Below are 16,459 nucleotides of genomic sequence, written 5' to 3' on the forward strand. Positions count from 1 at the left end.
CCATGCGTGAAGCCCTGGGTTCGATCCTCAGTACCACATAAAAAATAATAAATAAATAAAAATAAAGATATTGTGTCCATCTACAACTAAAAAAAAAAAAAAAGAGTCAGGGCCCTGGGAACCTCCCTGTCGTGGTGCTCTCCCAACCCCACTCTTGGCCAGGGGCACAGCAAAGGGCTGACCATGGCTCAGGTCCTCATGGTTTCTCCCGTGGACTTTCCAACTATCCCGCCACTGGCCACTTTTGGTTCCTTAAATGAACCCTCCTCCACCCATGCCAGAGGGGGCTTTCCCATATGCAGCCTGGTCACGTAACCCCATCCGAGCGTCCCTGCATGTCCACATTGGGGGTGCTGCCCATGGCCATGGTCCCTCCATCTCATCCCCAGTGACCCTACTGCAACCACCTGTGCACGTGTGCCCCTACTTCCTGCTCTGGGCAGTAGGGGAAGAAGCACTGACATGTGACATGGTGTGGGTGAGGCTGCGTCACAGTGCAGACACGGGTTGCCGTTCTTCCCGTGTGGAGCATTCAGGGCAGAGACAGCCACAGACAGGAGTGTGACAGTGGCAGCGGGGACAGAGAGCAAGGATGCTGTCTTTTGGTGGGTGCAGGTGTCAGCTGGGAAGATGAAAGCCAGTAGGTGGTGGACAGTGGTGGCCGCACAACAGTATAAAGGTACTTAATGCCTCTGAACTGTGCCCTGCATTACCCCACAGCTGGTTTGACATGGGAGAAACCCAGGTGACAGGTAGCCGGGTACCAGCCTGAGAGAAGACAGAGGGGTAGTCAGAGTGAGTATCTTTGCATGCACTTCTGGGGTGGACGTGCCCAGTCCTGATGCCTGCGCTGCTCAGCGTCCTGTGAAGAGCAACCTCTTCTCCACAGTCTCCAGCAGGGTCCCTTTTCATTTTTCAAGCTTCCCCTATTGCTAGCGCTATATAGAGTGACAGGGTTGGGTGCCAGTGGCATCCATGCAAGCATATCCTCTCAGATCAGAGCTGGATTCCTACAACGTCACCCAGAGTGGGGGGGGGCACCTTGTGGGGTGGCCCTGCCCCTGAATGGGTGGGAAGACAGTCCCTGACTCCACTGTCTCACTGGTGGAAAGGAGACAGGGTAAGATGGCAGTCACTGTGGCACCTGTGGAGTGCTGGTAACCAGGGGCCTCTCTTGGACCCTATCTCCCTGGGAGCATGGATGCAGTCACACCACGGTCTCCCTCTGGGCTAACATTGGCAGGGCCACAGAGGCAGTGTTCCCTCCCCTGTGGTCTCCTCTTGTGGGATCCGGCTGCCCAGTCGGGGTGGGACCTCAGGAATGCAGGATCTGCAACTCTGGGGCGCACTGTGCCCTCCAGCTGCTTGGCCTTTTTACTCCCAATGTCCCCATACCTGCCAGCAGTCAGCAACACTCAAAAGGCCATCATGGGGTGGGGGGCAGGCCTAGGGCCACTGGTTAGGTCCCTGGTCTAGAAGACACAAGGAACTTCGGCTGCATTTGGATCCAGGCCTTCACCACAGGGAAGTCCCAGGCTAGAACGAACCGGGGGAGGTGGTGACGTGTTCTGGGAACCTGCTCAATACTGAGTGTGGGTGAGGGGCTAAAGTGGGAACCAACCCCTGGTCTGAGGGACTGAAAGCACCACACAGTGGCTTGAATCAAGAAAGGGTGTTATGTGGGAAGACACCTGAGATGGGCCTCGGCTGGTGAGACGAGCAAGGACTCCCGAGAACTCAGAACAGCCGGTGCCAGACCCAGGGCTGAGGCCTAGACCTCATGGGATGGAGGCCTCCCTGGGGACATGGTGCTGAGAACCCTGAGCTCCCCCTCAGAGGACTGAGAGGGAAACGCACCCTGATGTCTCTCCCCCTCCTACTTCCTGCTGTGTCTGACAAAGGAGGCATTTCCAAAGGGCCCACCCCGTTTCCACAGAGCAGGTGGTAGAGGGAGGGGCTTGGGCCTGATAGACAGCAAAGGCGCCTGGCACAGAGCCTGAGGGGTCTGTCTCCAACCCTCACTCCTAAATGTCCTCTTTCCAAGAGGGCAAGTCAGCTTTCTATGGGGACATGCGAGCTGGGGCCTTCACCATGCAGGTAGCATCCGAGACCCAGCCTTCTCTTGACTCTGCACGGAGTCCCCAGGTTCCAAGAAGGTAAGCTGGTGTGGCTAGCTTTGCCCCAGGGACCATGTGTGACGCAGGACAGAGCTGTGGTGTTCCCACCCAGAGCCCCAGCAGCCGGCAGGATCTGCCAGCCCTCAGAAGATAGGCAGTAAGGCTCGAGGCCCAAGCCCTCCCCACTGTGCCCTCCAGCTGGAGTACCCAGCCCTGTCGTCTTCTTCCCCTCCATCTTTCTGTCCCAGCCACCTGTATTCCTGTGTCTGGGCCTCAGGCATGAAGACTGCTGTCCATGGCAGTGGCTTTGCCCTTGCCTTACCCAGGATTCACTCAGCAGTCCCTTCCCAGTGTGCGGGTCTCACCTCTGAGAGCCTGGCCTGCCGTCCTGGCCCAAGTGCTCTTTGTCCTCCTCTTTGTCCTCTTCTTCCCCCGCAGCCCTGACAGTACTTAGGGGCCAGGTCAGTTGAGGCACCACCAAGCTGCTGTAGCAAAGGCCAAGCACTGCGGAGCCCCGGAATAGGACATCTCTGTGCCTGTCCTGACAACTGTGCAGCCCAGACTGGCATGGCAGCCCTCCTTCTCCCTCACTCTCGGTGCACACTGCGAGGCCCACAGGCTGTCCCTGCCCCCATGAGCAGGAGGCAGAGTGACGTACTTCCTCATGGACACTCCCAGCCCCACCTGTCCTGGCCCAGCCTCCACTGACCTGCCTAGACACAGGGAAACATAGCTGTCCCCCTCATCAGAGGAGGAAGGGCCGCCAGGGCTTGGCAATCCCATGCAAGAGAAGCTTTTTTTCCTAAATATTTTTTTAGTTGTCAATGGATCTTTATTTTATTTATTGATACGCGGTGTTGAGACTCGAATCCAGTGCCTCACACATGCTAGGCAAGTGCTCTGCCACTGAGCCCCAGCCACAGCCTGCAAGAGAAGCTTTTTGAAGAAGCTTGAGGTCAGGAAGTTCAGAATGCTCACTTTATGGTTGAGAGGTCACAGATGTGTAGGACTGAAAGAAATGGCCGCAAGCCATCCAGTCTTTATATCCTGTTACATTGTGGGCACCCCAAATTTTCCAAGGGGCCCCACAGCCTGCTGAGCTAGCACATCTGCATGACCAGGACTCTCGCCACTATGCTGCCCCCAGCAGATTCAGCTCCTCACCTCAGAGAGGGGCTGTACAAGGCCCCGGGACACCACAGCTTCAGCCCTTAGCACAGGAGGGGCTTGGCCAGTCCGCACTCTTGAGATGCTTGTCTCGATTTCCTCAGGTGGGCCCAAAAGCATAAGAATTGGAAATTCCAGAAGACGAGGCAGACGTGGCTCCTGCTGCACATGTACGACAGTGACAAGGTCTGTGCACACCCCAGGGGAAGGGGCTCCCAGGTGACAGGCCTATGCAGAGGTCACAAGATTTTGTTTCCTGAAGGGAGATGGGATCTAGACACACAACCCCAAGCCACGAAGGGGTCTGAGCCCAGCCCGGCCCCCACAGGCCACAGTCATGTAGCCTCCACACTCCCACGGGCACCCAGGGGCATTCCTTCCACACCAGCACCCTCGAGTTTCCTGTACACCGTTCCAGGCGTCTCCAGTGCGCTGTATGTGTTAGGGTGCAGGGGACACCTGTGTCTGCAGACAGGCCAGGTGAGAGCCATGCCTGTCTCACCTATGTCCCCATCTCAGCCAGGACATCCATGCACAGATCTGTGGCTGCCATGGTGGGTGTGCATTGGTTTCACTGATCTTGAAATGGAACAAATTCAGAGAACAAAGAGGCAAGTCACAGAGATAAGTATCCACACTCTCTCCCAAGAGTGTTATAGTTCCAGCTCTTATACTCAGGGCACCAGTTGCTTAGATTGCATCTATCTGTCATAAAGAAGGTCTCCAACTTTGTGCCTTTGCTTGTGGGTGGGTGCCTAGCATCCTCTGCCACCACTGGAAGACTATTTCCCCTCCATGAATTGGCACCTGTTGAAAATAAATTGGTGGGAGTTTGGTTTCTGGGCTCTATTCTATTCTATTCTGTTGATCTATGTGCCTGTCCTAATGCCAGTACCTTGCTCTCTGGAAGATCGGGAAGCCACACATATTGGTGGCAGCTGCCCCTTTAGAGATGACAACACAGTACCCTGGAGCTAGGGCCCAGCCAGGCCTACAGTGCCCCCTGCCTTCTGTGTCCTCAGACCCCAGACTGTTTGAGCTTCTCTTCTCGGGGTTGCTGAGCTCTGTCAGGCCTGTCTTCCATCCCCCAGAATACTGTGAATGTCACCACCTCACCCATTCTTTATCCTAGCAAATCTATTTCTTTAAAACTTGCTGGTTTGGTAGCATTCAAGAGGGCATGGTGGGGCTAGCCTCTAAACATAGGAGCACCTGAGGCTGGTGAAGGAAATGGCTGAGGCAGGGAAGGTGGCCCCCTCTTCCTGTGTGCCTGGACTCTTGTCCTTGGCAGGGCAGGAACACCATAGCTTGAGGGCCCTTCACATGGCCCTGCGGGCGCCCAGGTGGGAGAACACTGTGTGCCCATCTTCTGCTGCTCAGGTCTCTGTGACGCCACCACCGTCTTGTTCTGGCCCTGACCCTCTCCTCTTCTCCCCCACCGCCAGGTTCCCGACGAGCACTTCTCCACCCTCCTGGCCTACCTGGAGGGGCTGAAGGGCAGGGCCCGGGAGTTGACAGTCCAGAAGGCAGAAGCCCTGATTCAGGAGCTGGGTGAGGCGGGCTCAGAGGCCGCCCTCCTGGAGAAGGCCCAGCGCCTCCGACAAGTGCTGCAGCTGCTGTCCTAGTGCAGGGATGGAGTGGCACTCGCCTGCCCTGGGCTCTTCAAGACGCACTGAAGGTCTTCATTGGTCCAAAAGGAGCAAAGAGGGTCATGAGTAGGTCAAGCCACGTAGGGCTGGGCTTCTGGGCACCAGACCCTTGGAAGGACCCCTGGACCCTCCTTCTGAACTCCTGACCTGCCTTGACCAGGGACTGGTTTCATGGGTTACCAGGTCTTTGTACCTTCAGAACAACATGATCTCCCTGAAGAAACCCCGGGACACCAGCTCCAGCCCCAAGTGGCCTCAAAACCCAGATATCTATTTTTCTACCAGGGGTGTCTTAAGAACTGGCCCTCCCCGCCAGCTGTGCTGCCTCAGTGTTTGGGGTATGGGTCCCCAAGTCGGTCCCTGCACCTTCCAGCGTGGTTCTCACCTCCTTGTGTGGCATCCGGAGCCTGTGCTGCCCCATTTTCAATAAAAATCAGCCTGTCCTCACTCTCTGGCGGGGGTTGTGGAGGGCTGTCTGGGTAGGCATGCTTCAGCCGCCACTCCCGTCTTCAGCAGGAGCCTCCCAGGACAGCATCCCTGCTCTCAGGTTGCCTTTTCCAGGTATCGTAGTGACCATCCTGGCCAGGACATACCCCTGCACAGCAGAACAGGGGTTCCCACCCCTGACCGCCCAGTCACATGGGATGTGCAGGAGCTGGGCAGCCAGGGAGAAGCTGCTGTTGGGGAGGGGAGCCGCCAGGGCAAGGAGGGCTGAAGCTGAATCCAGGCTACCTGCAGAAGACCTCAGGGCCCAAGAGTGGCCCCAGTGGTTCCCAGCCTCCTCAGCCAATGAGAGAGGCACCAGCCCTTGCCTGGTCACCTTTACAAAGCAAGATGCTCAGGCCTCAGCTGCCACCCAAGAGGGTGTCCTTAAACGCACCTATGGCCCTTGCACATGCCTTTAATAAAAGTGGAGTGCAGTCCCGCCTCTGAATGATCAGTATCCCCCTGGAGCCAGCCACTGCAGGACTCCTGAGGCAGACAGAGAACACAGCCCCACCTGGTCCTCTTCGGACATGTACCCAGCCACAGGGGCAAGCTATCTGTAGGTGCTCCAAATTCACCCTTCAAGCCACTCCAGCTACACAAGTGGACAAAAGTGAGTTGTTCCCCAGGCCTGGTGACTGATTCTGGTCACCAGCGCTTGGGTCAGGAGTGAAGCACCGTGTGCGTGCACACCTGTGGGCAGCGGGATGGCGGTGACCTTGCTGGGTGCAGCCCCCGCAGAAGCACATCCCTTTCTCCCAAGGCCAGTCATAGCCTGTGGCCATTCCTAGCCTGGGCGAGCCTGGCCTGCAGACCCCTCATCACCTGTCACCACAGACCCCCTAGACTCTTGGATTAGAAGAGACTGGTCTAGACTCTTGGATTAGAAGACCCTGGCCTCCTCACCAGGGTCTCACCTGCTTGCAGTCTGGGGCTTCTTCTTTTTTTTTTTTTTTTTCATTTTTATTTTTGTGGTGCTGGGGATTGAACCCAGGGCCTTGTGCAAGTCTTGGGCTTCTTGCTGCCCCCCAGGCAGTGTGTGGCCCTGGCTCCGCTCCTCCGCAGTGGAGATCCTCATCACACAATATGCCCACAGATCCTGACCCATGTGGTAGCCACTGACCCTGGGTGGCCCTTGGGAACAGCATGTGAGGAGTCCTGGGCCTTATGCCATTGGATGGGGTCACAAACAGACCGTTCTCCCCCACCCCACCCCCGTGGATCTATGATCCGCACGCTGGCACCTCAGCCCTGCAGAACAGCTGCCTGCAGCCCAGGGTAACAACACATGCATCATTGGGTGCAGCTCCACTGTTGCCGAACTTTGAGGTGTCTTAGGTTAGTACACCAAGAAGTAGGTAGGCAGCAATAAAGACCCACAAGGTACAAAGAAGGGACAAGTGGTTTTAAAAATCAGGGTTGATGGATCAAGAACAGCTCTTGGTTTTCTGGCAGCCAAGTTAGAAAGGAAATGTGAAGACCTCACTGTCTATGGTGTTGGAGACCTGGGCCACTTGACTTCAACACCAGCATTCCCCTGTCACCTGCTGGAGAAGGGATCTTTTCTTTCTAAGCCTGTGGTCACAGAGTGCCAATCTCCACAGCATCTCTGGCAGAATGTGCAGAGGGAGATGATCAAGAGATCACCTGGGACCAAGCAGCTCCTTGGGGGGGGGGTCCCTTGATGCCACTCAGAGGTGGCACTCTCTGATGAGACCCCAGGGGGGACCAAAGTGTCACGATTGAGCTGCGATGGGCTGGGACTGTAGCTCAGTGGTAGAGCACATGTGAGGCACTGGGTTCAATCCTCAGCACCACATAAAAATATTTTTTTTAATTAAAAAAAAAAAAAAAGGATTGGGCTGTGAGTCCTTCTCTTGCCCACAGCTCACAGGGTATAACTTGCATCTGGCAACCTCAGGTGATGGCTGTTTCCCCTCTGCCCCTGCAAACTGGAAGTATTCCCAGTGTTCATTGCACAGGAACTGGACAAAGTGACACTTAGCGTCAAAAAGGAAGAACTGTGGACACAAACAAGGACATGCCACCAGAGTCCACTCATGAGGTCCCAGGAGCTGCTCACTAACAGACAGCAAAATGTACTGATGGAGCTGACCCAGAGGGCTGACGGGGCTCAGGTGGAGCACTGTGTCCTGACGGAGATGGCCTCACATGCCTGTGGGCAGACCTTACGCCTTACATGCATAATTCCTCACTAAAGTTGATTTTAATAAACTAATGTTCCCCAGGACACCTCTAGGACAGACACACCTTCAGGAGAAAGGTCACAAAGACACATCTGCAGGACAAAGCCTGCTGGCAACATGAGGTGACAATGTTTCCTCCTAAGGTTCCTCTTTATCCGCACGTGTGTGCACGGCTTCACCAACCAGAAACCACTGTTCAAAAGTCAGAATGGTGCTGGGAGCCATGGCGCACAGGCGGACTGGCACAGGAACTCTGGGTGAGGGGCAGGTGCTCACTGGGGTGGTGGGACCCTCACGGATCCACTGGGGCACCTGGAGACCAGCCCCTGAGGAGGTAGCTTCTGTCTGCTGTTTCTTGAAGGATCTGTGTTTAGGCACGGTTCTGAGATCTCGTGGAGGCCGTGTTGGGTCTGTCTTGTGCTCTTCTTCCTGGAGCAGTTGCCTGCTGTGTCTTTCTCTTTTCCTGATTGTCCCTTTCTGACTTCTCTGATGTGGCAGGCTGGGCTTCTGCTGTCCTCCTGCTCTGCGCTGGTGCTGGCCCCCACACCGTCTTCCTGGTGGCACAAGCCTTCTGGCAGCTCCTGAGCACAGGCACTGTGCCTGGTCACCATCCCCTGCCTCCCAGCTGAGCGCAAGTCACACCCCAACCTCGGTTTCCATATCTGTTCACAGGGACTTTGTAACCTCTCATACCCTCCTCATTTTCGCGGGGGCGGGGGGGGCTCACAGATGATAAAGAACCTTCAAGCTGAGTAGTCATTAAGGTTAGAATCCTCTGGATGCACCCACATGGCATCTTGCCCAGCAGAGCAGGGATTCACCCACCTGCTTCCAAGCCCACTTGCCCAGTTCCTGGCCTCCTGGGGCAGGTGTGAGCAGCATCACCCCAGGGTGCAGCAATGGGCAATAGTGGACAGCCCTTCCACCCAGAATCCAGCACGTGCTGGAATTTTGCCTCACGCCGGAGATGGGCTTCTCCAGGCTGCAACTGGCTCCCGGATTCTGGGTGATGATCTCACGACCCCGTCACCTGTGTCTTGAGTGTCGGCTGAATCTCCCCAAAGCGGGGAAGAAGGGACCAGCATTTCCCCCAGATAGTCCTTGGGCCAGCTGAAGTTGAGGCTAGGTGAGATTAGTTGGCTCTGTTGGAAAAGCTCCCCCTTGGTGCTGGGACAGGTGGGGTGCCCACCCCGATGGCCGTTCTTTCTGCCCTTAACTTTTAAATGACAGGTTCCAAATGTGAGAACAGAGGAGCAGATACTCATATACCTGTCGCCTAGCTCTTCCCCAGAAACACATGACTGGATGCAGCCAAGCTCCCTCACTTCCTAGACCCACTCCTTCACGTGACCACAGTGTCAGCACCTTGTCCCTGCAAGCCTCTGTTGCAGTGACCTTCCTACAGTTATTGGGAACTTGCTGCGCCCGCTCTGGGGACTGGAGATGTGTCATGCTGCTCTCCCAACCTCGGGGCGCTGCTCCACGGCAGGAAGGCTATAGTTCCTTTTCTTTCTCCAGGAGGGGCCACCTTTTGTGTATGTGAAGCCCCTGGACCAGGGACCCTATCCCACTCAACTGACTGGCCCACATTGTCACAACCCTGAGTAACCAGTGTTCCCCCAATCCTTGTGGCTGGGTGCCTCCCTTGCTCAGAAGGTACCCCTTTGCTATTTGTGTACCATCCACATCCCCAATTGGGCCTCCACCCACTCAGCAGCTGGTTCCTGTGTCCTCTACCAAGGTCATGGTCAAGGCGTGGGGCAGAGAGATTTGGCAGATGATGAGTGGGGATCAGAAGGACCCTAAGAAAGGTTCCTGGAGGTAGCAATTAGCTTGGAAGCTGCCCCCCTTCCCTTGCTAGCCCTCTGACTCTGAAGCCACCATGCTGACAGGAGGACCAACCCCCTTCCCCTTGTCACAGCGATCCTTGAGTGTCCCCACCTGCAGCCCACCAGGCTCCCAGGACAATGGCCTGAACCGAGGTTTGAAGAAGGCTTGCCAGGTACAAAGCAGGACCCCAGCTAAGGCTGGACCCCAGGACAGTGCACCACATGCAAGTGTCCATAGTGGCCTCTGTGGAGAAGCCCCGCCTCTGGAAGGCCTGGGAGCCATCAAGGCCAGGTGGGGGGGGGGCGATCTCGGCTTTCCTGCACCCAAGTTGTGCACTCCAGAGCCGGCCGCTTCAATGGTGAAGTGGAGGCTCCCCCAACGATCCCACAAATGAGCTGAGAATCAGGCAGAAGCACCGGAGCTTCCAGCCCAGCCCATGTAGCCTGGAGACCTGAGAGACATGTAGCCCCATGGGCAGTGTGGTGCCACCCAACCTGAGGCCCTGCCCCATGGCCTGGGTGCATCATGAGAGAAGGGAAGCCACTTGGGCTTCAGGCATGTTAGGGTGTGGGTCTCCCTTTCTGCACCAGGATCCCGTGAGGTTGGCAGACAGCAGATCAGGGTCGGCAGCCTCCTGAAATGGCCTTGAACCACACCTGCCAACACAGCCTGACCTGGGTGGTGGCTGCCCTGAGTGGCCCACCTCCCCTAAGGTGTCTCAGGGCTGCCCCTCCCTGTCCAGAACATGGCTGTGGGAGTGCTCAAGGGCTTGCCTGGGACCTCCATTCCTCCACGTGCTGCCTGTGCCCAGCCCTGGGGGAGATCAGCAGTGACCCTCTTGGGGTTAGGGGCCTCCCCTCCTCAGCAGCCTCTCCATTCCCTGTGGACACCCTGGTTTGGGGTTGGCCCCTGGACTCTCAGCATCTCCACCCTGCACCTCCCTCAAAACTCAATGGTCCTGCAGTCGTGGTGACCCATTTCACCAGTGAGTAAACTGAGGCACAGGGTGGGAGGAATTTGTTCCAGGACCCCAGATGTTGGGACAGACCTTGAAGCCTTGGCCCCAGTGCCCATCACAAGCTAAGTGTGAGCTGGCCTTTAAGGAGTATGCACTTGGCTCTGGCTGCGGGCTGGAGGCAGCAACTAGTGACATTCAGAGGACTCTGGGCATGGCTCCCAGGTTCGCCAAGAATGAGGTAGGTCAGAGACTCCTGGACTAAGACCAATCTCTGGGTAGACGTCACCCCTGAGCCTAGGCATCACCCTGTATTTCCCTGTACCCCAAAACTGTACATGCCTGGTGGACACTGGCCCCGGTAGGGAACTGGATAGGTAGGGAATAGATCAGAGGGACACTCTGAGGGTGACTGCAGAAAAGGCACCAGAGGACAGGGGCCCCCTACCGGTAGTGGAGGTAAGGAATGAGGAAGAAAGGCAGGGAGGGGTGTCCTGCTGCCCTGGGAGCAAAAGTGGAGGAGGGATCCAAGTTTGTGTGCAATCCTGGGAGGGAGCCCAGGGCCTCAGAGGCACAGACTCGGGCGGAGTCAGGCTGTTTGGCTATGGAGGGGCGCTTGTGTCCCCGTGGTATTCAGATGAGGTTGTTACCAGCCCATACTGGACAGGACAGCCCCAAACACCATGGACAGGTCTGTGGCATGGAAGCCATGTGGTGGCTGCGGTCAAGGTGGGGCCCAGAGAGATGCCTCTGGCACTGTGTGCTGGACATTGTCATGGCTGGCACAGAAACCACCATGGAGTGGGAGTGGGGCCTGGCACTGTGCCTGCCACTCACCCTCAGAAACGCTGCCCCCTACCCCTGCCATCCACATTAGAGGCCCGGGAGGGGCAGCCCCTGGGAGTTTCCCAGTGGAAGCTCCTAGGGCCAGGGCACTGCCCGCAGGGTGTGGGCACGGGGCCGCATGGTGAAGGCTGGGGCAGGAGTGGTGTCCAGGGCAGTGGGGCTGATGCCAGGTGGAGGCAGCAGGCGGTAGCGCTGGAGGAGGCCAGCGAACAGCAGGAAGAGTTCCATCCTAGCCAGGCTCTCCCCCACGCAGACTCGGCGGCCTGTGAGGGTAAGGGAGACACCAAGTGGGTGCCAGGCCTGCTCCCAGAGGGGGCGTCCCTGTGGGGATGCTGGGGAGCATGCCCCGAGGGCCAGAGACCAGGCATCTCAGGGGGGCTTGTCGCCTGTGGGCCTCTGGCCCCAGCCCTGGTACCTGTAGAGAAGGGTAGGAAGGCGGCCCGCTTCACGAAGTGCCCATCCGCATCCAGGAAGTGGCCCGGGTTGAACTGGTCCGGGGTCTCCCACTGTGTCTTGTCCAGGAGCACTGAAGTCAGCAAGGGAATCACAGGTGTGCCCTGTGGGGGCCAAGAGGAGGACCCCAGAAGCAGGGAGATGGGGTGAGGGGCCTCTGGGGAGGTTTCCCTGAGGATGATGAGGCTCCTACTGACCCCATCTAGCCTGACCCTCGGGACATAGGACCCTGATCCCCAGGCTCTGGTGTCCCAGGCAAGAGGTGCTGTGAGGTTGGGGTGACCCCTTCCTTGTTCCAAAGGGGGAAATCTCTGTGCTGTCAGGCACCAGCCCCAAGACTTGGCATCTCAGAGTCCAGCGATCCTGACCAACCCTGAGCAAGAGGGAAGGGGAGAATGAGGCCCAGCTGGGCCCCCACCTTGGGGAGCAGGTAGCCACCCAGCTGAGTGTCAGTTGCTGTGCAGCGGGGCACGTGGGGCAGGAGCGTGATGTACCGCTGGACCTCATGCAGCACTGCGTTGGTGTAGGGCAGTACCCTCTGGTCCTCAGGCCGGGGCAGCCTCCCAGGGCCCAGTACATGGCCCAGCTCGTCCTGCACACGGCCTGTACCGGAAAGTGGTACCTTGTCTGAGGAGGACCCTATCACCTTGCCCTGGGGTTACCCAGCCACATGCGAGGCCTCACCCTGCACGCCTGGGTATTTGGCCATCAGCAGGATGGCCCACTGCAGTGTGGCGGAGGTGGTCTCTGTGCCAGCCATGACCATGTCCAGCACACAGGCCACAGCGTTGTCCTCTGCAAAGAGCCCCTCTTGGTCATCCCCCTGTGAGGCAGGTGGGCAGAGCTTGAGGTCTTGAGGCCTGTCCACCGCAGCCCCAAGCCCAGGACAGAAAAATGAGCACCCACTCACCATTTTCAGTGCCCCAAACCAGGCACTAGGAATGCCCCATTTCACGCCTCCCCAGCCCCAGTCCTGGAGTCCACAGGGACTCCCCACAGGCCTCCTGGTTTTCCTCTACCTGGCCCTGCTGGATCAGAGCATCCACGTAGCTCTGCGCGGGGCCACCCTGGGGCGTGGGGGAGGCCCGCGCCTGCAGGAGAGTCCTCAGGATGACACGCACTTCCTCGATCTTGCGCAGGACAGGCCGGTGCAGCTGGAGCAGGGTCCCCAACCAGGGGTAGATGTTGAACAACTGGGACAGAGGGCAGGGTGGTGGGGTGGGGCCAGGCACAGCCACCTGGTCCCTGCGGAGGGAGCCTGTCCATCCAGCAGCAAGGGTGTCCCCATCCAGGGCTTCAAAGGTGCTGGGGCATGTGCTGCCTACGGCCACAAGAGGGCGTCTGGCTGGAGGCCCACCGCCCTACTCGGGGTCCGGGGACTCAGGAAACCTCAGTCTCGAGCATGGAGCCATCTGACAGTAACACACCTGGCGCTTTATGCAAACAGGCTGCCTGTGACCCTGCCCCCTTCCACCTGCTAAAGTGAGGAGGAAGGAAGAGGGGGCATTTGCTGCTGCAGATTATCACCCACTCTGGGAGTTGCACAGAGGTGGAATCTGAGGAGCCAGGGTGTCCCCCACCAGCAGGTGGATGCCAGCTGCCGTCCAGCTTACCCTCGGACACTTGCTTTCCCAGGACACCAGCAATCGTGGGCAAAAACTCCTCAAGGCACTCCAAGGTGAGAATCAGGCACGGGTAGGAAGGGCCATGGGACTGCCCCACAGAGCCCCATTGGGAGGGACTCCAGGGGAGGGCTCTGGAGTTGGGCGGGTTGGCCTGGTGCCCCTAAGAACAGGACAGCCTCACTCTGACTACAGTGGGTCACAGGCTGCAAAGTTTGAGGACCAGCCCCGGGCACTGCCGTGCTGTCCCACCTCCCTGGGACCTCATGCTAGGGACAGCAGAGTGACAAAGCACACCTGCTGCCAAGTCCTGCTGTCAATCCCACAAACAGCACACCTGGTGTCTAGGCTTCAGCTAACTCGAAGTTAGAGACGACAAAGACGGACGTGTGGAATCTGTAGACTTTGGAAAAGAATGACGCGTACCCCCATGATGTCAGAGAACGGATTTTGTGGTTTCTGTAATGTGGTGAAGGACCTGGGCTGGGACCCACGTCTCTGGGTCCCATCCACCTGAGGGAGGAGTGTCTGGCCCCACTCCTCACCTTGGAGCAGGTGTGACTCTGACTGATGGGGCACTGGGAGAAAATGAGGATCCCCTGCTCCAGACCTACTATTTCCCATGGAGCAAAGAGGCTGGTCTGCGGGCATGCAGCCAGGGGATCACCAAGGGGGTACAGACTCAAGCTCTCTACCCAAGTCCAGGCTCCTTTCGCTGATGGTTGGGGTGAAGGATGATGGTGGACACCCCCAGTCCTACTCTCCCCAGGGTCTACCCTACCTCTAAGGGCTCAGCTCCCATGAGGCAGCGACCTCTCACCTGCAGGCTGGGTGACCCCAGGAGAACCATGACCTCATCAATGAGACCCAGCAGGGACACAAACATGGTGTCCTGGTAGTCAAACCGCTGGCCGAAGAGGAGTGCGAAGGTGACGTTGGAGGGAGCCCAGCCCAGCAGGGCCAGAGGGAAAGGCCGGCCTGCAGGGGAGACGGGCCTCAGGCAGGCAGGGGACCCCAGGGAGAGGTGTCCCGGCCCCTGCTCACCTCCATAGCTATCCAGCTGTCCCATGAGACACGCCAGCTCCTGCAGCACCTTGTCGGCCATGGGCGCCTGCCCCACGCCCAGGCTATGCAGCACACGCACTGTGAATTGGCGGGCAGCCCTCCAGCGTGCCCCAGAGGAGAAGAAGATGCCTATGGGCGGACACGGAGATGCTGTGTGGCCGTCACCCTGCCCTACACGGCAGGCAAGAGCAGGTGGGGCCACCTGGTTCAGCAGGCCCTGGTGGAGGGGTCTCAGTTCCACTCTCCTGTTCTCTGGGGGTTGGCCAGGGTTAGCAGGCCCCCTCTTGGCTTGTGATGGGAAGACCCTAAGGGCTCCTGTTCCCCTGGCCCAGCACCAGCCCAAAGGTCAGTCCCTACCTTGTGTGGCAGAGGACCTCACCACACACCTACCCCCGCCTTGCTGGATGAGCTGAAAGATGGGGATGGGGGGCCGATCCGCCAGCTCCTGCCCAGTGCCCACCAGGGCCTCCCTCACAGCCTTATAGCCGGACAGCACCACAGTCTTCTGGCAGCCCAGGTGGACGGTGAACATTGGCCCATAGCGCTTGGAGAGCTGGTGGGGACAGCAGGGGTCAGGTGGGCAGCCCCTACCCACCAGGCCCTCTGGGGTCCACTTGGGCAGAGGAACTGGGGGAGACTCTGCAGGGTGTAGGGGGCATGCAGGGCCATTTCAGGGGACCCATAGAACCATCTCCAGTCTACTGAGGTGCTGCCTTTTGGTGCTGGGAATGACTTTCACGGGTTTTCTTTTCAGCAGGAATCCCAGAGGCCCTCAAGACCCATGACTAGGCTGCAGGTGGCCTGGGGCTGCACAGGCAGCAGGCTGGACAGTCCCTCCATGCTGTGGCCCTCTTTGGACTTTAGCTTAGTCAGCGGCACCCCCCAACCTGCACCAAAGGAGGGACAGAAGCAGCACCCAGGCCATGGCTGGTCAGTTCTGACTCTGACCTTCACTGGCTGAACAAGGACAGAGAACAGCTCACATCCGGGCTGCCCCCAAGCCTTTCCCGTCACGCTCCTCCCTCTGTCCTTACAGCATCTCTGCCCAGGAAGGCGTCATCTCCCCATTTTAAGCACAGGACACTGAGGTTCAGGAGCAGGAGGTGAGCTGCCTTTGGCCACTCATGTCTGAGGACAGAGCTGGGCCGGCTGTCCTGCCCAACACCAGTCTAGGGCCTGAGCCCCTGAGCCTGGTGCCCAGGGCCAGGTGGGGCCCAGGTGTCCTACCCTAGGGAAGGTGTGACAAGGCCAGTTCAGCCCAGGGCTGCAGCCCTCTGCTATCTGCCCACCTGCAGTCCTGGAGAGGCCATATGGGGGACTCTGGAGACAGGACCCCCTTGTAGGGAGAACTCTTAGGAACTGCAATGGGGCAGGGGATGGGGGCTGGTCTCTGGTGAGGGCTTTGGGGACTAAATGGAAGGGGCTGCTTTGGGGTTGTGGGGACAGAGTGCCTGCCCATGCAGGGGACAGGGCTGGTCAGCCCTCACAGGGCAGATCCGGGCTCTGTGTCTCCCTGAGTCAGCCTGTCCACAGCTGCAAGGCAGGACAGCCAGCCTTCAACTTGGCCGAGAAACTTCCATCACTAGCTCTTCAAGGAGGAGCCACACCTAGTGGGCATCCCACCCGCGCCAACCTTCACCTTCCTGAAAGTGCTTCCCAAGGCTGCCTCCTGCAGGAGCTCTCCCTGCCCGCTAACCCTGGGCAGCTTCCCTGTGGGGTGGGTGGCTCTCTCTTCCCAAGATCAGGGTAGGGGCACTCCTCTTGCATCCCGGTGGGCCCAGCCCCATGCTGAATGGATGGTGTAAACTGGGTTTGGCTTCCTCAGGGACAGGTCTGGGACACGGCCACCATCTGGCTGAGGGAGTCGAGCGGGGCTACCCAGGCCTACCTCCATCAGTGACCGGTCCTGTTGCGAAACACTCAGCAAGTGCAGGTTCCCCAGGAGCGGCAGCGGGCGAGGCCCAGGGGGCCATCGCAGGGCTGGGGAGGGGCTGCGGGCAGAGGCACGGAGCAGCCCCCAGAGGCCCAGGAGGACCAGGAGCCCCAAGAGCAGCAGGGCCAT

The 16,459-nt window shown here is 58.5% G+C and overlaps 2 protein-coding genes across 7 annotated transcripts in view; one reads left to right on the top strand and one right to left on the bottom strand.

Annotated features, from left to right (window-relative positions):
• The window catches only part of Chlsn (cholesin), a 118,432-nt gene extending 113,047 nt beyond the window's left edge, over nt 1-5,385 (top strand). For all 6 annotated transcript variants that reach the window (XM_076840757.1, XM_076840759.1, XM_076840758.1 and 3 more), the window contains exons 4-5: nt 3,389-3,470; nt 4,730-5,385. In XM_076840757.1, coding sequence (XP_076696872.1) covers nt 3,389-3,470; nt 4,730-4,909 — 262 coding nt within the window. In that variant the 3' untranslated portion in view covers nt 4,910-5,385. The remainder of the gene's footprint in view (nt 1-3,388; nt 3,471-4,729) is intronic.
• A 5,947-nt stretch (nt 5,386-11,332) lies between these two features.
• Cyp2w1 (cytochrome P450 family 2 subfamily W member 1) lies at nt 11,333-16,459 on the bottom strand. Its single transcript, XM_076840828.1, has 9 exons — nt 16,286-16,459; nt 14,788-14,950; nt 14,377-14,526; nt 14,153-14,310; nt 12,730-12,903; nt 12,395-12,533; nt 12,129-12,313; nt 11,673-11,814; nt 11,333-11,520 (listed from the first exon to the last, which is right to left on the bottom strand). Exons 1-9 carry the CDS (start codon nt 16,457-16,459, stop codon nt 11,333-11,335), a joined length of 1,473 nt encoding a protein of 490 aa, XP_076696943.1.

Source organism: Callospermophilus lateralis, chromosome 19, assembly GCF_048772815.1.
Source record: "Callospermophilus lateralis isolate mCalLat2 chromosome 19, mCalLat2.hap1, whole genome shotgun sequence".
NCBI lineage: Eukaryota > Metazoa > Chordata > Mammalia > Rodentia > Sciuridae > Callospermophilus > Callospermophilus lateralis.

Coding starts and splice junctions, on each gene's coding strand:
- Cyp2w1 (XM_076840828.1), bottom strand. CDS start 16,459: ATGGCCCTGCTGCTCTTGGGGCTCCTGGTCCTCCTGGGCCTCTGGGGG. Junction 14,311..14,376: donor ACAGCTGGATAGCTATGGAG/GTGAGCAGGGGC, acceptor TCTCCCCTGCAG/GCCGGCCTTTCCCTCTGGCC. Junction 12,314..12,394: donor CAAATACCCAGGCGTGCAGG/GTGAGGCCTCGC, acceptor TTTCCGGTACAG/GCCGTGTGCAGGACGAGCTG.